At 38.2% G+C, this 18575-nt stretch overlaps 1 protein-coding gene across 11 annotated transcripts in view; it reads left to right on the forward strand.

Moving 5' to 3' along the window:
* MGA (MAX dimerization protein MGA) overlaps positions 1-18575 on the forward strand; it is a 159103-nt gene that overhangs the window by 125092 nt on the left and 15436 nt on the right. For 4 of the 11 annotated variants that reach the window (XM_034994280.1, XM_034994281.1, XM_034994286.1 and 1 more), the window contains exons 10-17: positions 2504-2730; positions 3784-3960; positions 4563-4635; positions 6090-6604; positions 8830-9127; positions 10415-11041; positions 14298-14588; positions 14772-16285. In XM_034994280.1, the coding sequence (XP_034850171.1) occupies positions 2504-2730; positions 3784-3960; positions 4563-4635; positions 6090-6604; positions 8830-9127; positions 10415-11041; positions 14298-14588; positions 14772-16285 (3722 nt within the window). The remainder of the gene's footprint in view (positions 1-2503; positions 2731-3783; positions 3961-4562; positions 4636-6089; positions 6605-8829; positions 9128-10414; positions 11042-14297; positions 14589-14771; positions 16286-18575) is intronic. The other 7 variants (XM_034994282.1, XM_034994284.1, XM_034994288.1 and 4 more) reach the window with 7 other exon arrangements.

The raw sequence follows: 18575 nt of genomic DNA on the forward strand, positions 1-18575 counted from the left end.
TACATAGTCATACATGCTCACTCACTATACATTACTACTTATTTCCTGTCTCTGCTTTTTTTTTTTTTCCCCCCCATTCCTCATAAGCACTTACTACAATCCAACGTATTTTCCTTGTCTGGTTTATTGCCTGTGTCGCCCTCTTCCCCCAACTTAAATGTAAGCTCCATGAAGCCAGGGATTTTTGTCATTCTTGTTCATTATTATATATCTGCAAAGTCTGATCCATAGTAAACATTGAAATATATAAATACTAGGGTGTTAGAAGCCTTTGTGAATTATGTGAGTAAATGAACTAGGTTATAAAAGTTGGACAGTAGATGTTACCTGAATTGGGTTTGCCTCTTGCTGGTTGTCCAGCTAAAAGACATAACCAAACCAAAGAACAGGGAAAGAGTAAAGGTTTTACTTACTCCATACCAGTAAGGAGAATACCGGGACTATTTCCTAAAGCTGTGTCCACACGAACAACAAAATTATGGAAGTTTTGAGCTAAGGGCGCATACATATTCATGAAGGGGCTTGACAAAGGAGAGTTCTGTATAGAACTGGGGCAAAAGTCATCCTGGTTCACAGAATCCAGGTCCTAATTGAAGCCATGAGGGCCGGCCAGCAAGGGTTGACATCATCAGTTCTCTGTTCCAGTTAGTCCACTGTTGGAGTGCTCAAAAGGGTTTGAATCCTGCAAAAATGACTCAAGAATGTGTGATATGTGTTAGGTCAATGTTTACTTTTGAAACAGCACTGGGAAGGAATTTTATCATTGATTTATTGTTGCTGAGAGGGTTAGGCTAATTCCTGGTCTGGTAGAGACTGTTACTTTTTGCATTCCCTCTGTTCTCTTAAAATCCTTAACTGTGGAGGTTTTTGCCATTTTTTGGGGGGGGTAATTCCAACACCTAGGGAGTTCTGCAAGAAGTGTGCTTGGGCAAGTAGTACAGGTCACAAAATGGCTGGGGGCCTAAAAGGACGTTAAGAAAGCCAAGGCTGGTCTTTTTTTCCCCATGGGGATCCCTAGCCCTATCTGCCTACACAGAGACCGCTAACTAGCAGAATAATTGGGTCAAGTACTTACTAGCTCTGAAAATTTTTTTCCTCCCTATTTTAATCTTTACATATTTATTCAACATTTTGTGGTTATGCTCTGAATGGTACTAGCCCTTAGGGACCCTTTAGATAAAGTTGTTTTTTAGTGGAGTCTTAATGTTCAGAGCAAATGCAATTTTGATTCAGCTTTGTTAGGATAATTGAGCTAAATGTTTGAATTAAATGTGAATGCTGCTCAGTCATATTTTATGTGACTGTAGGCAAAGATTTTGGATTTTAGGCTTAGAACCAGCTAAGTCTTCTTCTCTGAGGACTGACCATTAAAATGCAAAATACAGTCTTTGTTTCTCTTTAGCTGTCGTCTTTATGGGAATGGGCACTTTACTTAGAGAATAAAGCCAGCTTCCGCTTAACTTAGATCTTCCATTTATGATTAAATAATACCTGTTTTATTTTGTGTAGACCTTCTTGATAGTATGATTTCATCTCTGGTTTCATTGCTTTTCCATTGATAGATTTTTGCTCCTATGCTGAGTTCAGGCTGTCCTTTTTTTTTTTTTTTTTTTAAGATTTTATTTATTTATTTGAGAGAGTGAAAGAGAGCTAGTGCTTGCGCACGAGTGGGGGAAGGGGCAGAGGGAGAGGAATAAGCAGACTCCCTGCTGAGCAGGGAGCCTGGTGTGGAACTCGAACCCAGGACCCTGGGATCATGACCTAGGTGGAAAGCAGATGTTTAACCAACTGAGCCACTCAGGCACCTTAGGCTGTCTTTTGAGTACATTTTGTTGTTAGAGAGCTACGGTAACAGCTGTGTCTCTGGAGCCAGATTGATGGGGTTTGATCCTGGTTCTGCCTCTTATTGTTGGATTTCTGAACCTCAGCATCTGGAAATTGGGAATAATAATGTCTGCAGGGCTATTGTGATAGTTAAATAAGTTAAAACATATTAAGTGTTTCATATAAGTATGTAATGAGGCTCAGTAGATACTTGTTTTATTTGTAAAATAGTGTAGCATAGAATGATTATCTTTTCAGGGTAACAGAGAAGGCCTTTTCTGATCATGCTAAATAGCATCTCCTGTTAACTCTTCATGCCTTACCCTGCTATATTTTACTATGTGGCACTTAGTATTACTTGATATTAAATGTTAAATTTGTTTTCTCCTATAAACTCTGTGAGGGCAAGAACTTTGTTTTATTCATAGCTGTGTTCCCTCTGGTGCTTAAAACAGTATCTGACTTATAATAGGTATTCAACAAATATTTGTTAATAGATGAATAAATTAAGGTGTATGATGGCAACCAAAGGTTTTTTAGGGGGCATCTGTTAGATTGTTTTAATGAGTTATGAAACTCATTTCCTCATTTCCTGTGAGGAAACACATTTTGTTTTGGCAGTGCTTCTGAACTTCTGTTGCTAAAGTCACTTAAAATCTTATCCTTCTTTTTTATTAAGCTATATGTGAAACAGAGCCTGAGCAGCCTGTTCGACATTACCCATTATGGGTGAAAGTAGAAGGTGAAGTAGATCCAGAGCCAGTTTATATCCCAACACCTTCTGTCATTGAGCCTATGAAGCCATTGTTGTTGCCTCAGCCAGAAGTTTTACCTACTACTGTGAAGGGCAAAGTGCTCACTGGAATTAAACCTGCACGGGCATATACTCCCAAACCCAATCCTGTGGTAAGCCCAGGTTTTCATCTTTTGTTGCAAGTTATATAAACCATTTGTAAAGATAATGGATTTCAAGATTTTTGGTTTATATTCTGTGAATCATTTTGCTTTTAAGTAATACGGCTGTAAGCATCAATCTTATTTAATCAGCTTAATTGCTGGCACTTTAGAAATATTATTAAAAGTGGAGTGAATATACTAAGAATTACTGCTATTTTTAAGGATAGCCAAATCTCTCTTCAGGAAGATTATATAAAGTTGTGTTTTTGTTTTTAAACATGACTAGCAAAAGTCTTTTAAAGGTACTCTTCTTCTTCCTGTAGTGTAGAATATTGAGTAATTGAGACTTAATGCATACATATTGTTAGTAGGAGAGCATTAAGAAAAGTTTTAAGAAGTAACTGATCTTTTTAAAGCTGACTTCTTTATATACAGTAGCAGTAAAGGATTTAAATAATAGTTGATACATGACTATGAAGATTGATAGGTAAAAGAGCTGATGCTTCTGTTAAGAGTTTAAGCATTTCTCATTATTAGATGCATTTCAGTCTTCAGTCTTTTTGAAGAAAGATGCCTTAGTGCAATGCTATTCAGTGTGGTCTTTGTGCTGATACAGAACTACTTGTTACTAGGTTATGATGAAATAAATATAGAAAATGAGAGTAAATATTTAGAAGCTTTTTACAGATACTTGATAGAATAATTGTATGTGTACTGAATCTAATACTAAAAAACTTGGGCTTGTATTTTACATGTCTTTTGTTTTTCTAAAAATTTATTTTACAAAAGGATCAGTCTATGTTGGACTGGTAATTCAGAAATGTATCCTCATTGCCGATAATTTGAGAAGCACTTCTCTGATGTGATCTGAGATTTCTTGATAAAGAACCAGATCTTTTCTGACTGCCCAAGATTTAGCACATATTAACTGTACTTGTTAAAATTTACATTTAAAAATTTCAAATGTTGTAATAGAAATAAAGATTAAGCATTCTTTTCCTTTTGGAGTCTAGGATGTTTTTTCCCCAGTGTATGGAATGTTTTGTTTTATGAAACTTACAGATTCGGGAAGAGGACAAGGATCCAGTCTACTTGTACTTTGAGAGTATGATGACTTGTGCCCGAGTTCGAGTATATGAACGAAAAAAAGAGGAACAGAGACAACCGTCACCATCACCATCCCCATCATTTCAGCAGCAGGGCTCATGTCAGTCTAGTCCCGAGAACTGTAGTGTAAAGGTGATTTACTTATTGCATAATTTGTCTTTCTAACTTCCATTTCCCTGTTGCTGGTATTAGAATTTACATTACTATCAGAATAATTTGGAGTAATTCTTGTGGGGCAGAGAAATCTTACGTGATGTGCATATCAATTTGTTTCTCTGCATACCTGTTCTAGAGAACAGTCCCTTAAGGTTATTTAAAGTACTATTCTTTCTGAAGCTGAAGTAATTTTTAAAAGTTTAAACATTTCTGGTTTTTATTAAATCCTTTATCTGTAATTATTAGGATTTGTGTCTGCATTGCTGAATTTTTAGATTAACTGAAGCTTGTTCTGTTAAACGTCAAATATTTTTCCTTCTTTACTAGAATACACTATAAAGTGTGGGTGTAAATTTTTTTCTTGGTGACTCAGTTACTGTCAAGGACATTAGAGAGCAAGGCTACTTGTTTTTGCCAAGGCTTATATGATAGTAGTGCAGCTGTGCATGTAGATGTGAAGCTGTTGACACTTGAGTCTTCCTGCTATTTCAGCCTTCTTTGAGAGATTCAATGTTTATGTCCTAGTCTCTATTGGTAATAATTATGTGTTGAAGTATTTGTGTTATTTCCTTCTTTAGGAGCCTGATTCTGAACAGCAGCCCTTGAAACCAATCACCTGTGACCTAGAGGATGATTCTGATAAATCGCAAGGTCTGTTTGAAAATTAAGTCTCAAATCATTTTATAGTAATTAAGGAGGGCACACGCATACACCAAAACATTTTTACCTACCCCTTTTCTAGATTCTGCTAAAAATAGAGACGATAGAGGTCTTTTCCTATTATTCGGTCTGTTTATCACTCCTTAGAAATAAAATTCATTCCTGTTGATATGGCATGTTATTGCAAGAGACACTTAGGATACGGTTAGTGCTTCTCTCTCTTTTTTAAGATTTATTTATTTATTTTTTAAAGACAGCACAAGTTGGGGTAGGGGCGGAGGGAAAGGGAGAGAGAGTCCTCAGGCAGACTCCCAGCTGAGCATGGGGTCCAATGTGGGGCTTGATCCCAGGAACCCTAGATCATGACCTGAGCCGAAATCAGAGTTGAACGTTTAACTGACTGAGCCACCCAGGTGTGCGCCCCCCTCCCCTTTATGGCTTAATACACATGAAAAGTGATACTATTTTTATAGCATATTGAGGTTATGTGGGGGAGGCTGCTGGGGTGGAGAGAACCTGTCTGAGAACACAACCACCTTGAAGGCTGAGGGCATCTATATCCTGACATACTTGTCATTAGAACATTGGTTGGGAGACTATGATGTAGAAATCTAGGTGTCCAGTGAAATAGACATCCAGTTAACATGTTGTCATGAATGTAAATACCTGGTGAGCTAAATAATCTTCACATAATGTAGAAATGGAGCAGTCATATCTAGAGTCACAGAAGTAATTCAGAAGTATTTGCAGTAGAAATTAGAAGTAGAAAACACTTTTCAACCACAATATTCTCTCTCTTGTTCTTTAGGATTGATGGGTAGACCCATCATATGTTACAAAGCATCTTGCAAGTGTCTTTGCTTTTCCTGTATGGATAGCAGAACACTAAACTATATCAAATCTTAACCTTGGTTGTAGGTCATGCTTTGTTTGCAAGGTAACACTTACATAATTAATAGTCATGGCTTTTTAGAGCAGTCTTAAGGTGGGACTCTCTTTTTATTAGTGACCCCTGGCAGCAGGATATCCTATTATAGTCTGATTCTCTGGACTATTTCTTTTTCATGGAAAAGTCCCAAATTGTGAGTTGTTAAATTACCACTGAAAGTACATGGGATTCAGACACTGGGCAGGTGCTCAATTTCTGTGCCATTGGCACTTTTCTGAGAACCCAGGGAAAATAAAAATCTTTTATTTTATTATTTTTTTAAATTTATTTATTTGTTGGAGAGAGAGCACAAGCAGAGGGAGTGGTAGGCAGAGGGAGAAGCAGACTCCCCGCTGAGCAGGGAGCCCAATGTGGGACTCAGTCCCAGGACCCTGGGATCATGACCTGAGCCGAAGGCAGATGCTTAACTGACTGAGTCACCTAGGTGTCCCTAAAAATCTTTTAAAGTTCAGTACAAAATGCTGTGATGCAGAAATATCTTTCAATTCCTTATCAGAAAAAAGCTGGAAATCTTCCTGCAATGAAGGGGAATCCTCTACCTCCTATGTGCATCAGAGGTCACCAGGTGGTCCCACCAAACTGATAGAAATCATCTCAGACTGCAACTGGGAGGAGGATCGGAACAAGATTTTGAGCATCTTATCCCAGCACATCAATAGCAACATGCCACAGTCACTTAAGGTGGGCAGCTTCATCATTGAGTTGGCTTCTCAGCGAAAGAGCCGGGGTGAGAAGAACCCTCCTGTTTATTCTTCTCGTGTGAAAATCTCTATGCCATCATGCCAAGACCAAGATGATATGGCTGAGAAATCTGGATCAGAGACTCCTGATGGTCCATTATCCCCTGGGAAAATGGATGATATCTCTCCTGTGCAGACAGATGCCCTGGATTCAGTGAGGGAGAGATTACATGGAGGCAAAGGTCTGCCTTTTTATGCAGGGCTTTCTCCTGCAGGGAAGCTTGTGGCCTATAAACGTAAACCCAGTTCAAGCACATCTGGGCTTATCCAGGTGAGAATTACCTTTAATCTGGATGTAGAACCTTTTTCTACTTAGGTAACATCTTGATTTTTCAGAGCCCTTTGTGGGTGTTATATCATATATCTTCACATTTCCTGGGAACTGGGTGACAAAATCATCTCTTTTTGTAATAGGCCTAGTTTAGATGCTTACCTAGAGTGAATTTTTGACAAATTTACAAACAGAACTGTAGAGCCCTATATTAGTTTGTGATTTTATTTCCAGTCTTCAATTTTATTGCTTGGGCTCTAGTGATACCTTTGACAACTAAACAGGATACTAAGGAGTTCCGTCTAGTTCTTGGGATTATTATTAACAAATAGCTTTCAAAACAAAACAAGGGGAAATTGATTGTAAGAGAGCAGTATATATTTGGAAACTTGGAGAAAATTTTAATTTTGTAAGGTGTTACTCAGATGTATAAAACTTTAAAAAATGGAGCCACAGTTCATTTTTTTTTTTCTTTATTTGGTCCATAGTAGGGTTTTTGCTAATATAATCATTGTCATAGTACAAATAAATCCTTCCTGTTTAGTAATTCAAGCAGGTTATATTAGTAAAATTACACTGGCATCTAGAAAATCCTTGGAAGGAGAAGTTTTAAATTAAAATGTAATTAAAAAGGTTTTCTCCTCTTGCTCAGTGATATTAAATGCACTTTTATGTCAGAGTAGCAAATGGGTGGAAGTGTCTGACATTCTTGCTAATAAGGTTACTTCACTTTACTAGTTTGACCACTTCTCTGGGCTGTGGACTGTCCCATTAATAATATGACTGATCTATTTAATTAAAAACTTTTTATTGCAGTTCACTCTTGATGGTGCTATGTAACTGCTTCTGTTTGTATTTCTTAAACTCTTAATAATGAGGAGAATAGTGTTTTCTTCATGTTTCATTTATTGATTGATACTTTGAGAACAGAGACTTAACTGAGCTTATTTCTAGTGAGACTTGACCCCCCCTGAAATACAGGTATAGAAATTTGTGTTCTCCTCTTCTGTCTAGGACTCAGAAAGCCGCCATAAAATATGAATTTGCATAAGCAGTCAGGCCACTGTAATGTAGGCTTTAGGGAAGCTGTTGAATAGTCTTCAGAGCAGGTCCCCAAGGAGAAGATAAGGGTATCTGACCTAGACTTCCAGAGACCCTGAAAACTATAGTAAATTTTCCTTTAGGATGGAAAGATCACATTCTATATATCAAACTCAAGGCAGAGGTATTCCTGATCTATCTGGGAATAATCATGGTTTCACTTAAGTAGTAAAGTGTAATTTTGTGTCTTTGAGGAGAGGGTGGCTTTCTGTAGCTATTCTCTTTACCAATTTAGAGAGTAGGAGTTTCTCCACCACTTCACCCTCTCCCCCTTTTCAGTGATGGAAAGGAGGAACAGAAAAGAATGTCTTCTCTAGTCACCTAGGAATAGGACTTTGAGAACATGGGTAAGAAAATTAGGGAAGGTTTTGTTTTTCTTTCTTTTTTAAAAAAGCAATTGTGCTGCCCCAGATGGGTAATATGTCAACTCAGGCAGTAGAGAGAAATCTTTACCTCATTTATTGATTACTTTCTTCTGATGGTTCAGTGATTGTTTCTGAAGTTATAATTGAGTTTCTCCATTTATCTTGAGCTCAAGTTTTGTCCAAGAGATGATAGGATCTTCAGAGTTGAGTTTTTGAAAACTAAAAACTGAGGGGACCTTTTGGCTTAGGATATTAAAACAGTGGCCTTTTATAACTTAAAAGTAGACTCACCATATATTTTTCAAATATGAGGGATGCTTGAAAGGACCCTTGAGAGGGCTTCATTATGCCTCCTTGGTCTTGTCAGAGAGATTCTGTGGAACATAGTTATTCATTTTTTGCTGGTGATTGTTAATAGTTTAACCAGAATTGCTTATTAAGTAAAACTGTTGGATGATTCCTTAGATTTGACTGTATCTCTCACAAATCTAGGAGCAGATATGATGGGTTTCTAAGATACTCTGTTTCCAAACTACCAAAATGAAGATGAGATTAGTTCAGAATATCAGATGGCAGCTTTTTTTTTTCCCACCTTCTAATACTCAGACTTTATATCTAATGGAAAAAGTCCGTTTCTTTTTCCCTTTAAATCTGAAAGATAGACTTTTAAAACCTTGTAAAAATGAAACCCCTGTCAAGGGAGATAAGTTAGCAAGAGAATTTTATCTTTACAGAATTTCTCTTTGCCACTTGTTTCAGGTTAATGGTAAGAGTTACCCGCAGGCTAAGTTGCTATTGGGACAGATGGGGGCATTGCATCCAGCCAATAGGCTAGCTGCTTATATCACAGGCAGGTTGCGACCCTCAGTCCTGGACCTCTCAACCCTCAGTACTGTCATCTCCAAGGTAGCATCCAATGCCAAGGTGGCTGCATCCAGGAAACCACGTACCCTGTTGCCTTCAACATCCAATTGCAAAACGGCATCCTCCTCTGGCGCTACAACAAATCGCCCTGGGAAGAATCTGAAGGCATTTGTCCCGGCAAAAAGACCAATTGGTAAGTTGGACTGTATATATGTATTAGGCCTGTGCCTTGGTCCTTGTCCAGGGGATACTGGCCCGGTATGGAGATTGTGAAAAGTAGAGAAATGTAGAATTTGGCATTATTCATACTCTTGATGTCTGTCTTGCCTAACTTTTGTCTGTTTTTGGTAACTCTTCCTGATCACCTATGATAGTAGACAAATTGAACTCTAGTTAATAGTTATTTCCAGACTTTTAGATGGATTTTATTAACATAGAGAAGACTTAGGTTTTTAATTTTGTTTTTAAAAAGAGAAGACTTATTCTTAAATATTTTACGTAATTTAATATTTCTTTTATGGGCACTGGTATTTTTGTAACCCATCAAATGTATGTTCCTTGAACTTAGGAAACCCAAGGAGCTAGCATACCCAAGCGTGTTGAGTTTGTAGTATAGGCTTAGAATAAAAGGCTCTTGTAAAACATAAGTTTGGAAGTGTTGATTTATTCTATTCATCCTGTTCTGTGAATGAAAACCTCATTTGTTTAACATTTTGGTGCTAGAGTCTAATAAATTACCTTCTTGAAAGCATTTGTGTTTTAGTATTTAGAGTGTATATAGTCAGTTTATTGAATTCTTCTTTTTGTTCAAATCTGTTTAGGAATATTAAGTGTAAGTGTCCATTGCTGTATTCTTACTCCTCTGATGGGAAATTGAAATATCTGGCTGAAAGCTGGAGTTATATGAAGATGGAGGACAAGCATTGTATGCCTTAAAAAGACCCCATTTTACCTTTTTAAACAAAGCAGCTTTAACTGGTGATTTTTAAGTCCTATCCTGCCCTCTTTTGAAAAGTGTCTTTATACATTTTAGAAATACGTAAAACTTCACTGTCTCATAACAGGATAGCAGTAATAAAGAGGTGGAGGTGCTGGGACAGGAGGAAGTGGTGAAACAAGTTTTAAAATTAGAGTTAGGGGAGAAAAAATGCTCCTTACTTTCTCTTCATTGTTTTAGATGATGAAGTTGTGTGCTGCTATATTGTCTTTTTAGTGTCCTGGCAATTTGGCTATATTGCACAGTCAAAAGAATCTTGGTAGGAACACCCAATTTTAATCCCTTTCATAGTATTATAAAGGTTTGGTTTGGTTTGAGAGAAGTGTTTGATTTCTATGGGTGGAAATTGGCACATACCATGCAGGTAGGTGGTACCTGTAAGAAATTGACCCAGTGGTGTGCAATAAATGTTGATAAACACAATCACTAAGAGGATAAAATATGAGAACTGAAGATTTTTGACCTGCAAATTTTTATTTGCAGCGGCTCGACCCTCTCCTGGTGGTGTGTTCACACAGTTTGTGATGAGTAAAGTTGGAGCCCTGCAGCAGAAGATACCTGGAGTTAGCACACCCCAACCCCTAACAGGGCCACAGAAGTTCAGTATCAGACCTTCTCCAGTAATGGTCGTCACACCTGTGGTTTCTTCTGAGCCAGTTCAGGTGTGCAGCCCTGTGACTGCTGCTGTCACTACTACCACCCCTCAAGTGTTTTTAGAGAATGTTACTGCTGTGACACCTATGACTGCTATTTCTGACGTGGGAACTAAAGAAACTACTTACTCTTCTGGTGCCACCACTGCAGGGGTTGTTGAGGTTTCTGAAACTAATACCAGCACCCCTGTAACACCTTCCCAGTCTACAGCCACTGTGAACCTTATCAAAACGACTGGGATAACTACCCCTGTGGCTTCAGTTGCTTTTCCTAAGTCTTTGGTAGCATCTCCTCCAACTATAACTCTTCCTGTTGCTTCCACTGCCTCCACCTCCATAGTCGTGGTGACCACAGCTGCATCTTCCTCCATGGTGACCACACCAACTTCATCTCTGGGCTCTGTTCCCATTATACTCTCGGGAATTGATGGGAGTCCACCAGTGAGCCAGAGACCAGGTAAGGCTTAGATGTTACTAGCTGGTTTACCTACTGTACAGCTGTTTTTATAAAACTTACGGTTTTGATAGGATTACAGATATATCAGGGTAACAGTGTAGGTGTTTCTGCTGTAACATGATACATGGATCTGCAGAACTGAACACTAGAAATAATAGACCTCATGGCTAATATCGGTTAGGATAAATCACTGAAAATCTCTGCAACTTTGTAACCAGAGCACTGATAAAAACCATAATTGGTACTTTGGAAATAAATTGAACAGCCTTGACAGATGGTTTAGTGTGGGGCTGGAGATTTTCTGAGGAGATTAAAAATACTCAAACATTATAATGGAAATATTGAATCTGAAATAATGCATGTGGGAGTGGAGTTCTGAGCCAGTAGAGTGGCCATCAAGATGGGCACAGGACAAAGTGCACTACTGTGTGCTGAGATCGAGGGTTGCATATCTCTGAGGAGATAACCCAAATGTAGGTGTTCCCTTTTGGCGGGGGTGGGGGCTGTGTGTGCTTCTTTTTTTTTTTTTAAGATTTCATTTATTCATCTGCCAGAGAGAGAGCCCGTGCGCACGTGTGCGTGCACACATGCGGGGGGAGCGGCAGGCAGAGGGAGAAGCAGGCTTCCCACTGAGCAGGAAGCCTGATGTGGGGCTCCATCCCAGGACCTGAGAATATGGGATTATGACCTGAGCCGAAGGCAGACACTTAACTGACTGAGCCACCCAGGCATCCCTGTGTGTGCTTCTTTTTAATTAAAAAGAGAGCAGAGGGCTTCTGCCATGCTACAGCCAGGCTAAGGGCTTTTATATCCTGTTATATTTTAATTGAGATTTTCTAAACGATATGGATTCCAGCCTTTTTTAATTCTGTCGTGAAACTATGAAGTAGTTTAGCTTTTTGTAGTTCATGGTTTCTCAGATTCCAGTCACTTGGAATATACATTGAGGTATTTGCTCTGATTCTCATTTGTACTATTATTGACTTAATATTTTTATTTAAATCAACTCCTTTGTTTGCTTAAATGTATTTTTAAAAGCAAAAACCAACATTACTTGCCATAACAGAGGTTCGTACACTGGAAAGAATAATAACAAGAAATATATTCTAGCTAGCTACCATATGTTAACATGTGGCTTGCAACTCTCTTAATGAAGAAACCAAGAAAATGCTGATGTAATATCAAAGACTGGTATTTTCTTTTGTATATAATCAGAAGATTGAAAAAGAAATTACTTTCTGACAATGTGATATGGTGATTCTCTATATCCATATACCATCTAAAAATATCTTCTGTAATACTACTTGAGGAAATAATGTTAACAGATTTTCTTAACTGCTCTATTTTATTTTTTTTTAAAGATTTTATTCATTTATCTGAGAGAGAGAGACACAGTTAGAGAGGGAACACAAGCAGGGGGAGAGGGAGAAGCAGGCTTCCCACCGAGCAGGGAGCCTGACGCGGGGCTCGATCCCAGGACCCCGGGATCATGACCTGAGGAGATGGCAGATGCTTAACAACTGAGCCACCCAGGCACCCCTTAACTGCTCTATTTTAAATGGAGCTAACTCTGATAACTTTTTTTAAAAAATATTTTTATTTATTTATTTGAGAGAGAGAATGAGAGAGAGAGAGCATGAGAGGGGGGAGGGTCAGAGGGAGAAGCAGACTCCCTGCCGAGCAGGGAGCCTGATGTGGGACTCGATCCCGGGACTCCAGGATCATGACCCGAGCCGAAGGCAGTTGCTTAACCAACTGAGCCACCCAGGCGTCCCTAACTCTGATAACTTCTAAGTGTGTGTAATTTTGTTCTAGGTTCATAAAGAGGATCCCAACTCTGGCACTTAGACATCTGTGACTTTCTCGTTTAACTTCCCTTCTTTTTCTTTTCCCTTCTTGCCCTCACCTGTATGTGAATAAATAATCACATATTTAGTGTGTGTATTAAAAGCTGCTTTCATTCTCTGGATTAGAGTGCTTTGGGTTTGAATCACTCCCTAAAATGTTCTTTGAATAGAAATGTTCAGGAAATTAAGAATGCTTTAATGTGTTTCTTAAATTACGTAAGATGTTTTTTATTTAAATTGCACATTTTTACCCCCCTGGAACAGTTGGGTTTTTGCATTTTATTTCATTTCCAAGAGTAGTTCTGGATCTTATATATAATTTGTCATGTAAATGTTAGCATAATTTTCTTTTAGAAGTTTGGTATGTTTTGTGGGTAGAGTGATTAATAGTCTCCATGTTAAACTGATTTGTTTGGTTTGTTGATTTTTCTCTTTAGCGACAAACTAACAAAAATTTTTATTTAATAATGTTAAGTAAGTTCACTAATTTGAATGGTAATGTTAGATTGGTTTCATTTCTGCATACTGTTATCGTTATTCCTACCTTTTTATCCCTATGACCAAAAATCTATCTGTAGATTATTCACACTGTTTTTTTCTATGTCTTCAGTATTTCTAAATATCTCTTCCAAACATTAAAATGGGCCTTTAGGTACTATTAATGGTTTGAAATTTTTTTAAATTCACATCTTCTGCATTAAATTTTTGCTTTTTCTGTTTGTTTTAAAACTGTCTTTTGCCTCTTCCTAACCAGGCTTTATTTCCCTGCTTCTTTGATGTCTCTTAATTTCATTCCATTTTTTGGGGGTATGTATTTTTTTTTCCTTCTGAAAAATAATTTCCACAGATCTTTATGCTTTGGTTATTTGTCAGTGAATTTTAAAAGCCAAGGAGTTTTTTATGCCTCATGATTTTTAGTCCTGGACTTTATCTTACTTGAGTATGACCTGTGAAATGAAGTCTTAATTTTAGTAAACGTTAACAACCTGAATTATAAGGTTGAAGAAGAGAATTTTATCATGAATGATGTTTAACTTTAATGAGAATCCAGATTTAGAGGCCTGCCATATTTTTCATTAGGCAGAGGCATTATCTCTATTTTTAAATGCACCTGTTGACAATTGATGCTTTCTTTTTTTCCTTTCTTTCCTTCCTTCCTTCCTTTCTTTCTTTTTTTACCATTCTAAATGTAAAGTCCTACAATGTCTTGATAATTAGGTTTTAAGATAAATTGTTCTCAGCCATTGGACTATTAAGTAATATATGCTAGAGGTACAGGATTTCACCAACTGTATAATTCAAATTAGAAATTATTTGTAGTGTGGTCAGATCCTGTATCATAATAATTTTTTCCTAACATATATTAAAGGGAAATTCTGATAACTGTGTTTCCATTTCCTGTTTTTCAGAAAATGCCCCTCAGATCCCAGTGGCTACTCCCCAGGTCTCTCCTAACACAGTGAAACGTACTGGACCTCGATTGTTGCTGATTCCAGTGCAGCAAGGTTCTCCTACTCTTAGACCTGTCCCAAACACACAACTTCAGGGGCATCGGATGGTTTTGCAGCCTGTTAGGAGCCCAAGTGGAATGAATCTATTCAGGCATCCTAACGGGCAGATTGTTCAGCTCCTCCCTTTGCACCAGCTTCGAGGCTCTAATACCCAGCCCAGCTTACAGCCTGTTATGTTTCGGAACCCAGGTATAAAATTGGAGATTTTTCTGATGCGTTTTTCTTTTGTGGAGTCATTTGGCCATATGGCATGTTAATACAGTAGGATTTCTTAGTCTCTTAGAGTTAACCTGTCCAAAAAGAAAAGCATACCTTGGGAGTCTTGATACAGGCAGTGATAATTAAAAAGGAAATTTTTTTTTTTCTTACCAGGCTCTGTGATGGGAATTCGGTTACCCACTCCTTCCAAACCTTCAGAGACTCCACCATCTTCTGCTTCATCCTCTGCTTTCTCTGTTATGAACCCTGTAATTCAGGCTGTTGGGTCGTCTCCACCAGTGAATGTTATCACTCAGGCACCATCATTGCTTTCTTCTGGACCTAGTTTTGTGTCTCAGTCTGGTACATTGACCCTGAGGATTTCCCCTCCTGAACCACAAAGCTTTGCAAGTAAAACAGGCTCCGAAACCAAAATAACTTATAGTTCAGGAGGGCAGCCTGTTGGTACAGCCAGTCTTATTCCTCTCCAGTCTGGTAGTTTTGCTTTGTTGCAGCTCCCTGGACAAAAGCCTGTTCCCAGTTCCATTCTTCAACATGTTGCTTCTCTTCAGATGAAGAGAGAGTCTCAGAGTGCAGACCAGAAAGATGAAACAAGCTTTTTAAAAAGAGAGCAGGATACTAAGAAGGCCCTACAGTCAGAAGGAGAAACTATAGATTCTGAAGCTAATGTAATAAAGCAAAACTCAGGGGCTACTGCCTCAGAAGAAATCCTGCATGATTCTGTGGGAGATGGGGGTGATCATTTAGATGAAGAATCTCTTACAGAAGAGGGTCCTATAACTGTTAAACCTTCTCAGCACTCCTATATCACTGGGTCACGCATAGATGAAGACTATAAAGATGTTGATGAAGAGTATGGGATTAGAAATCATAATAGTTCCAAAGAAAAAGTGACTGTTCTAGAAGTTAAGACCATTTCCAAAAAAGCCAGCAATGTGACAGTCCAAAGTATAAGTAATATACAGCTTAAAAAGCTTGGTGATGTGAAAGTGGAACAGCAGAAAGGATTGGAAAATCCAGAGGAAAAATCAAGTGAATTTCCAATCATCTCTAAGGAAGGTAAAATCGAATTATCAGGGAGCAAAGTTGTGGAGCAGCAATCTCTTCCACAGCCAGAGGCCAAGGAAAAGGGATGTGGAGACTCTCTGGAGAAAGACAGTATTAGGGAGAGATGGAGAAAACACCTGAAGGGCCCTCTGACCCAGAAATGTGTTGGAACTTCACAAGAATGCAAGAAAGAGGCAGATGAGCAGTTAATTAAAGAAATAAAGACCTGTCAGGAAAATTCTGATGTGTTTCAACAAGAGCAAGGCATCTCTGATCTACTTGGAAAAAGTGGAGCTACTGAAAATGTCAGAGTTTTAAAAACTGAATGTGATTCTTGGAGTAAGATTTCTAGTCCTACAGCCTTCTCCATTGTTCCGAGGAGAGCTACAAAAGGGAGCAGAGGGGAAGGACATTTTCAAGGTCACTTACTGCTGTCAGGAGAACAGATACAACCAAAGCAAGAGAAGAAGGGTGGGCGAAGCAGTGCTGACTTGACTGTTTTGGATTTGGAAGAGGAGGATGAGGAAGATGAGAATGAGAAAACCGATGATTCTATTGATGAAATTGTGGATGTTGTTTCTGACTACCAGAGTGAGGAGGTTGATGATGTAGAAAAGGTGGTGAGCCCATTTTTGTTGTGACTGAAACCTCAAGAATTTAAAATGATTTATTAGAGACAGTAGCTACTGATCTTCCAGAAGATCACTAAGACCTGATGCATTGATTTGGATGCCTAGGTTTAGATCATGATTAAATGACTTTGTAGTTTTTAGGCTATGTCAGTCAGGTAACATTTATTGAGCTTATATTGTTCTTTGAGACTTGCCTGCTCTTACTGAAAGGCTGGCTCATGCCTTTGGGGGATAGATGCTTGAGAGTTCCTTTCAAGTTAGGTTTTAAAAAAGAAATCCTGAAACTCCTACTCCTATTTGTTCTCATTTTTTTTTGTTTGTTTGTTTTTTTGGACATTTTCTGTGTGAAGTGGTTATAGCCTATCTGGTAGATATATAAAAAACAGGGAATGGGTGACCTTAGAACTAGAGGAGAACTTACTGCTTACATTTAGAGAGATGTTTCTCTTTTTGGAGAAAAATGGAAAATACCATTTAATATTTTATTATCACCCTGCCCTAAGTTGCTTTTAAATTATTTCCTAAAATTAGTTTCTAGAGTTTATGTTTTAAACTTTGGTTATCTTCCTTTGTAATGTGACCTTTATAATTTTTACAAAAATTTTTTCTGAAGCCGTTTTTTGTAGACTTCCTATTTAAGGTTGTAACCCTATCTAAGTGAGAAACAGATATAGGGCAGGAGTTGGACAAACTTTTTTTGTAAAGGGCTGGATTGTTAACATTTTAGACTTTGCAGGCTGGATGGCTTGCTGTTGCAACTGCTCAGTTGCCGTTATAGTGTGAGAGCAGCCATAAACAATAGTAAGTGAAAGAGTGTGGCTGTGTTCCAGTAAAACTTTTATTTATGAAAACAGGTTGCAGGCTGTGGTTTGCTGACACCTGACAATGGGGTTTGATGTAAAACATAAGGAGATTGTAGCCAGCTGCCTGTAGGGTGCCCTCAAATCTAAATCGTGTCCCTCTCACTAGGAGCAGATAATGTGGCCCTCTGGTGATTGTCATGCAGTTCTCACTTCCATGAGATTCAGTCTCTGTGTTATCTGGTCCTTCTCTGTTTTGTTTTGTTTTTTTAAGATTTTATTTATTTGACAGAGACACAGCGAGAGAGGAAACAAGCAGGGGGAGCGGGAGAGGGAGAAGCAGGCTTCCCGCGGAGCAGGGAGCCCGATGCGGGGCTCGATCCCAGGACCCTGGGATCATGACCTGAGCAGAAGGCAGATGCTTAACGACTGAGCCACCCAGGCGCCCCTGGTCCTTCTCTGTTAATGCCTAACTGCCTTACACAGATAAAATATAACAGAAAGATTAGTATTTTAAAACTCTAAAATGTTTAAATATTCCAATGTTCCTGTGTTGGTTATTTCTCTACCTCATTGTCTCATTTGTAAAATGAGGATCTAGCTCTACTGTTAGATGATTTTATATACATTTGCCTTATATTCTGTCTGTAGCCTCATCCTTTTTGAGGACAGATACCTGTGGGTAGCTGAAGAATCTGAATTCATTGAGTTTAAGAGTTAGATTGCAGATCTTCTGCTTTTTGCAGAATCTCCCATTGTAAATCAGCTTGGGTAAGCATCAGACCAAAGACAGTCCAACTTTAAAACCAGTGAAAACTGTTGCTGTCAGTAGAACTGACTTAACAGAAGCTTTGAAGTGTCTTAATCAAGGGTGACATTGCTTGAATTTCCTAATAGGGAATCTGACATACAAGGTACAGTGACCTTTTTAAAAGTACGGGCATTATATTAAATGAACTCTAAAAACTAAATTCTACATTGTATTTCTGTACCTGTCCGACATGTGTGATATTTTTGTGCATGTGATTAGCATTATACTGGAATAGTGTAAGGAAGGTAGTGAGTAGCCTCTTTAATTTAAATCTTGTATTGTGAAGTTTATTGGATATTATTTATAAAGCCTGCAGTTAAAGCCATGCTGTAGGCAGACATTCTTTGGTTTAAATACCATAAAGAATCTACCTACATTATAATTTAGACTCTTTAGATTCTGTCAGGACTCTGTTGATTTAGCTTCCTAGAGTTAATATATATTGTTCACATTGTTTAAATTAAATAGACATTGTTTAAATTGGGGACCAAGGGGAAAAAAAATAAATTGGGGACCATAATTGATGGCTTGCATTCAGTGTCTATCAGCCTTATGGAACCTATAAGTCATGGGGGTAAGTAATTTTTCCATCACGTTTAAACAGAATTAATAAGGTGATTGGGATGCTTCATTTTAAGTTGTGCCTCTCAGGTATAGTACTATTATA

This window comes from Mirounga leonina, unplaced genomic scaffold, assembly GCF_011800145.1.
Source record: "Mirounga leonina isolate KUSES-001 unplaced genomic scaffold, KU_Mleo_1.0 Mir_91, whole genome shotgun sequence".
NCBI lineage: Eukaryota > Metazoa > Chordata > Mammalia > Carnivora > Phocidae > Mirounga > Mirounga leonina.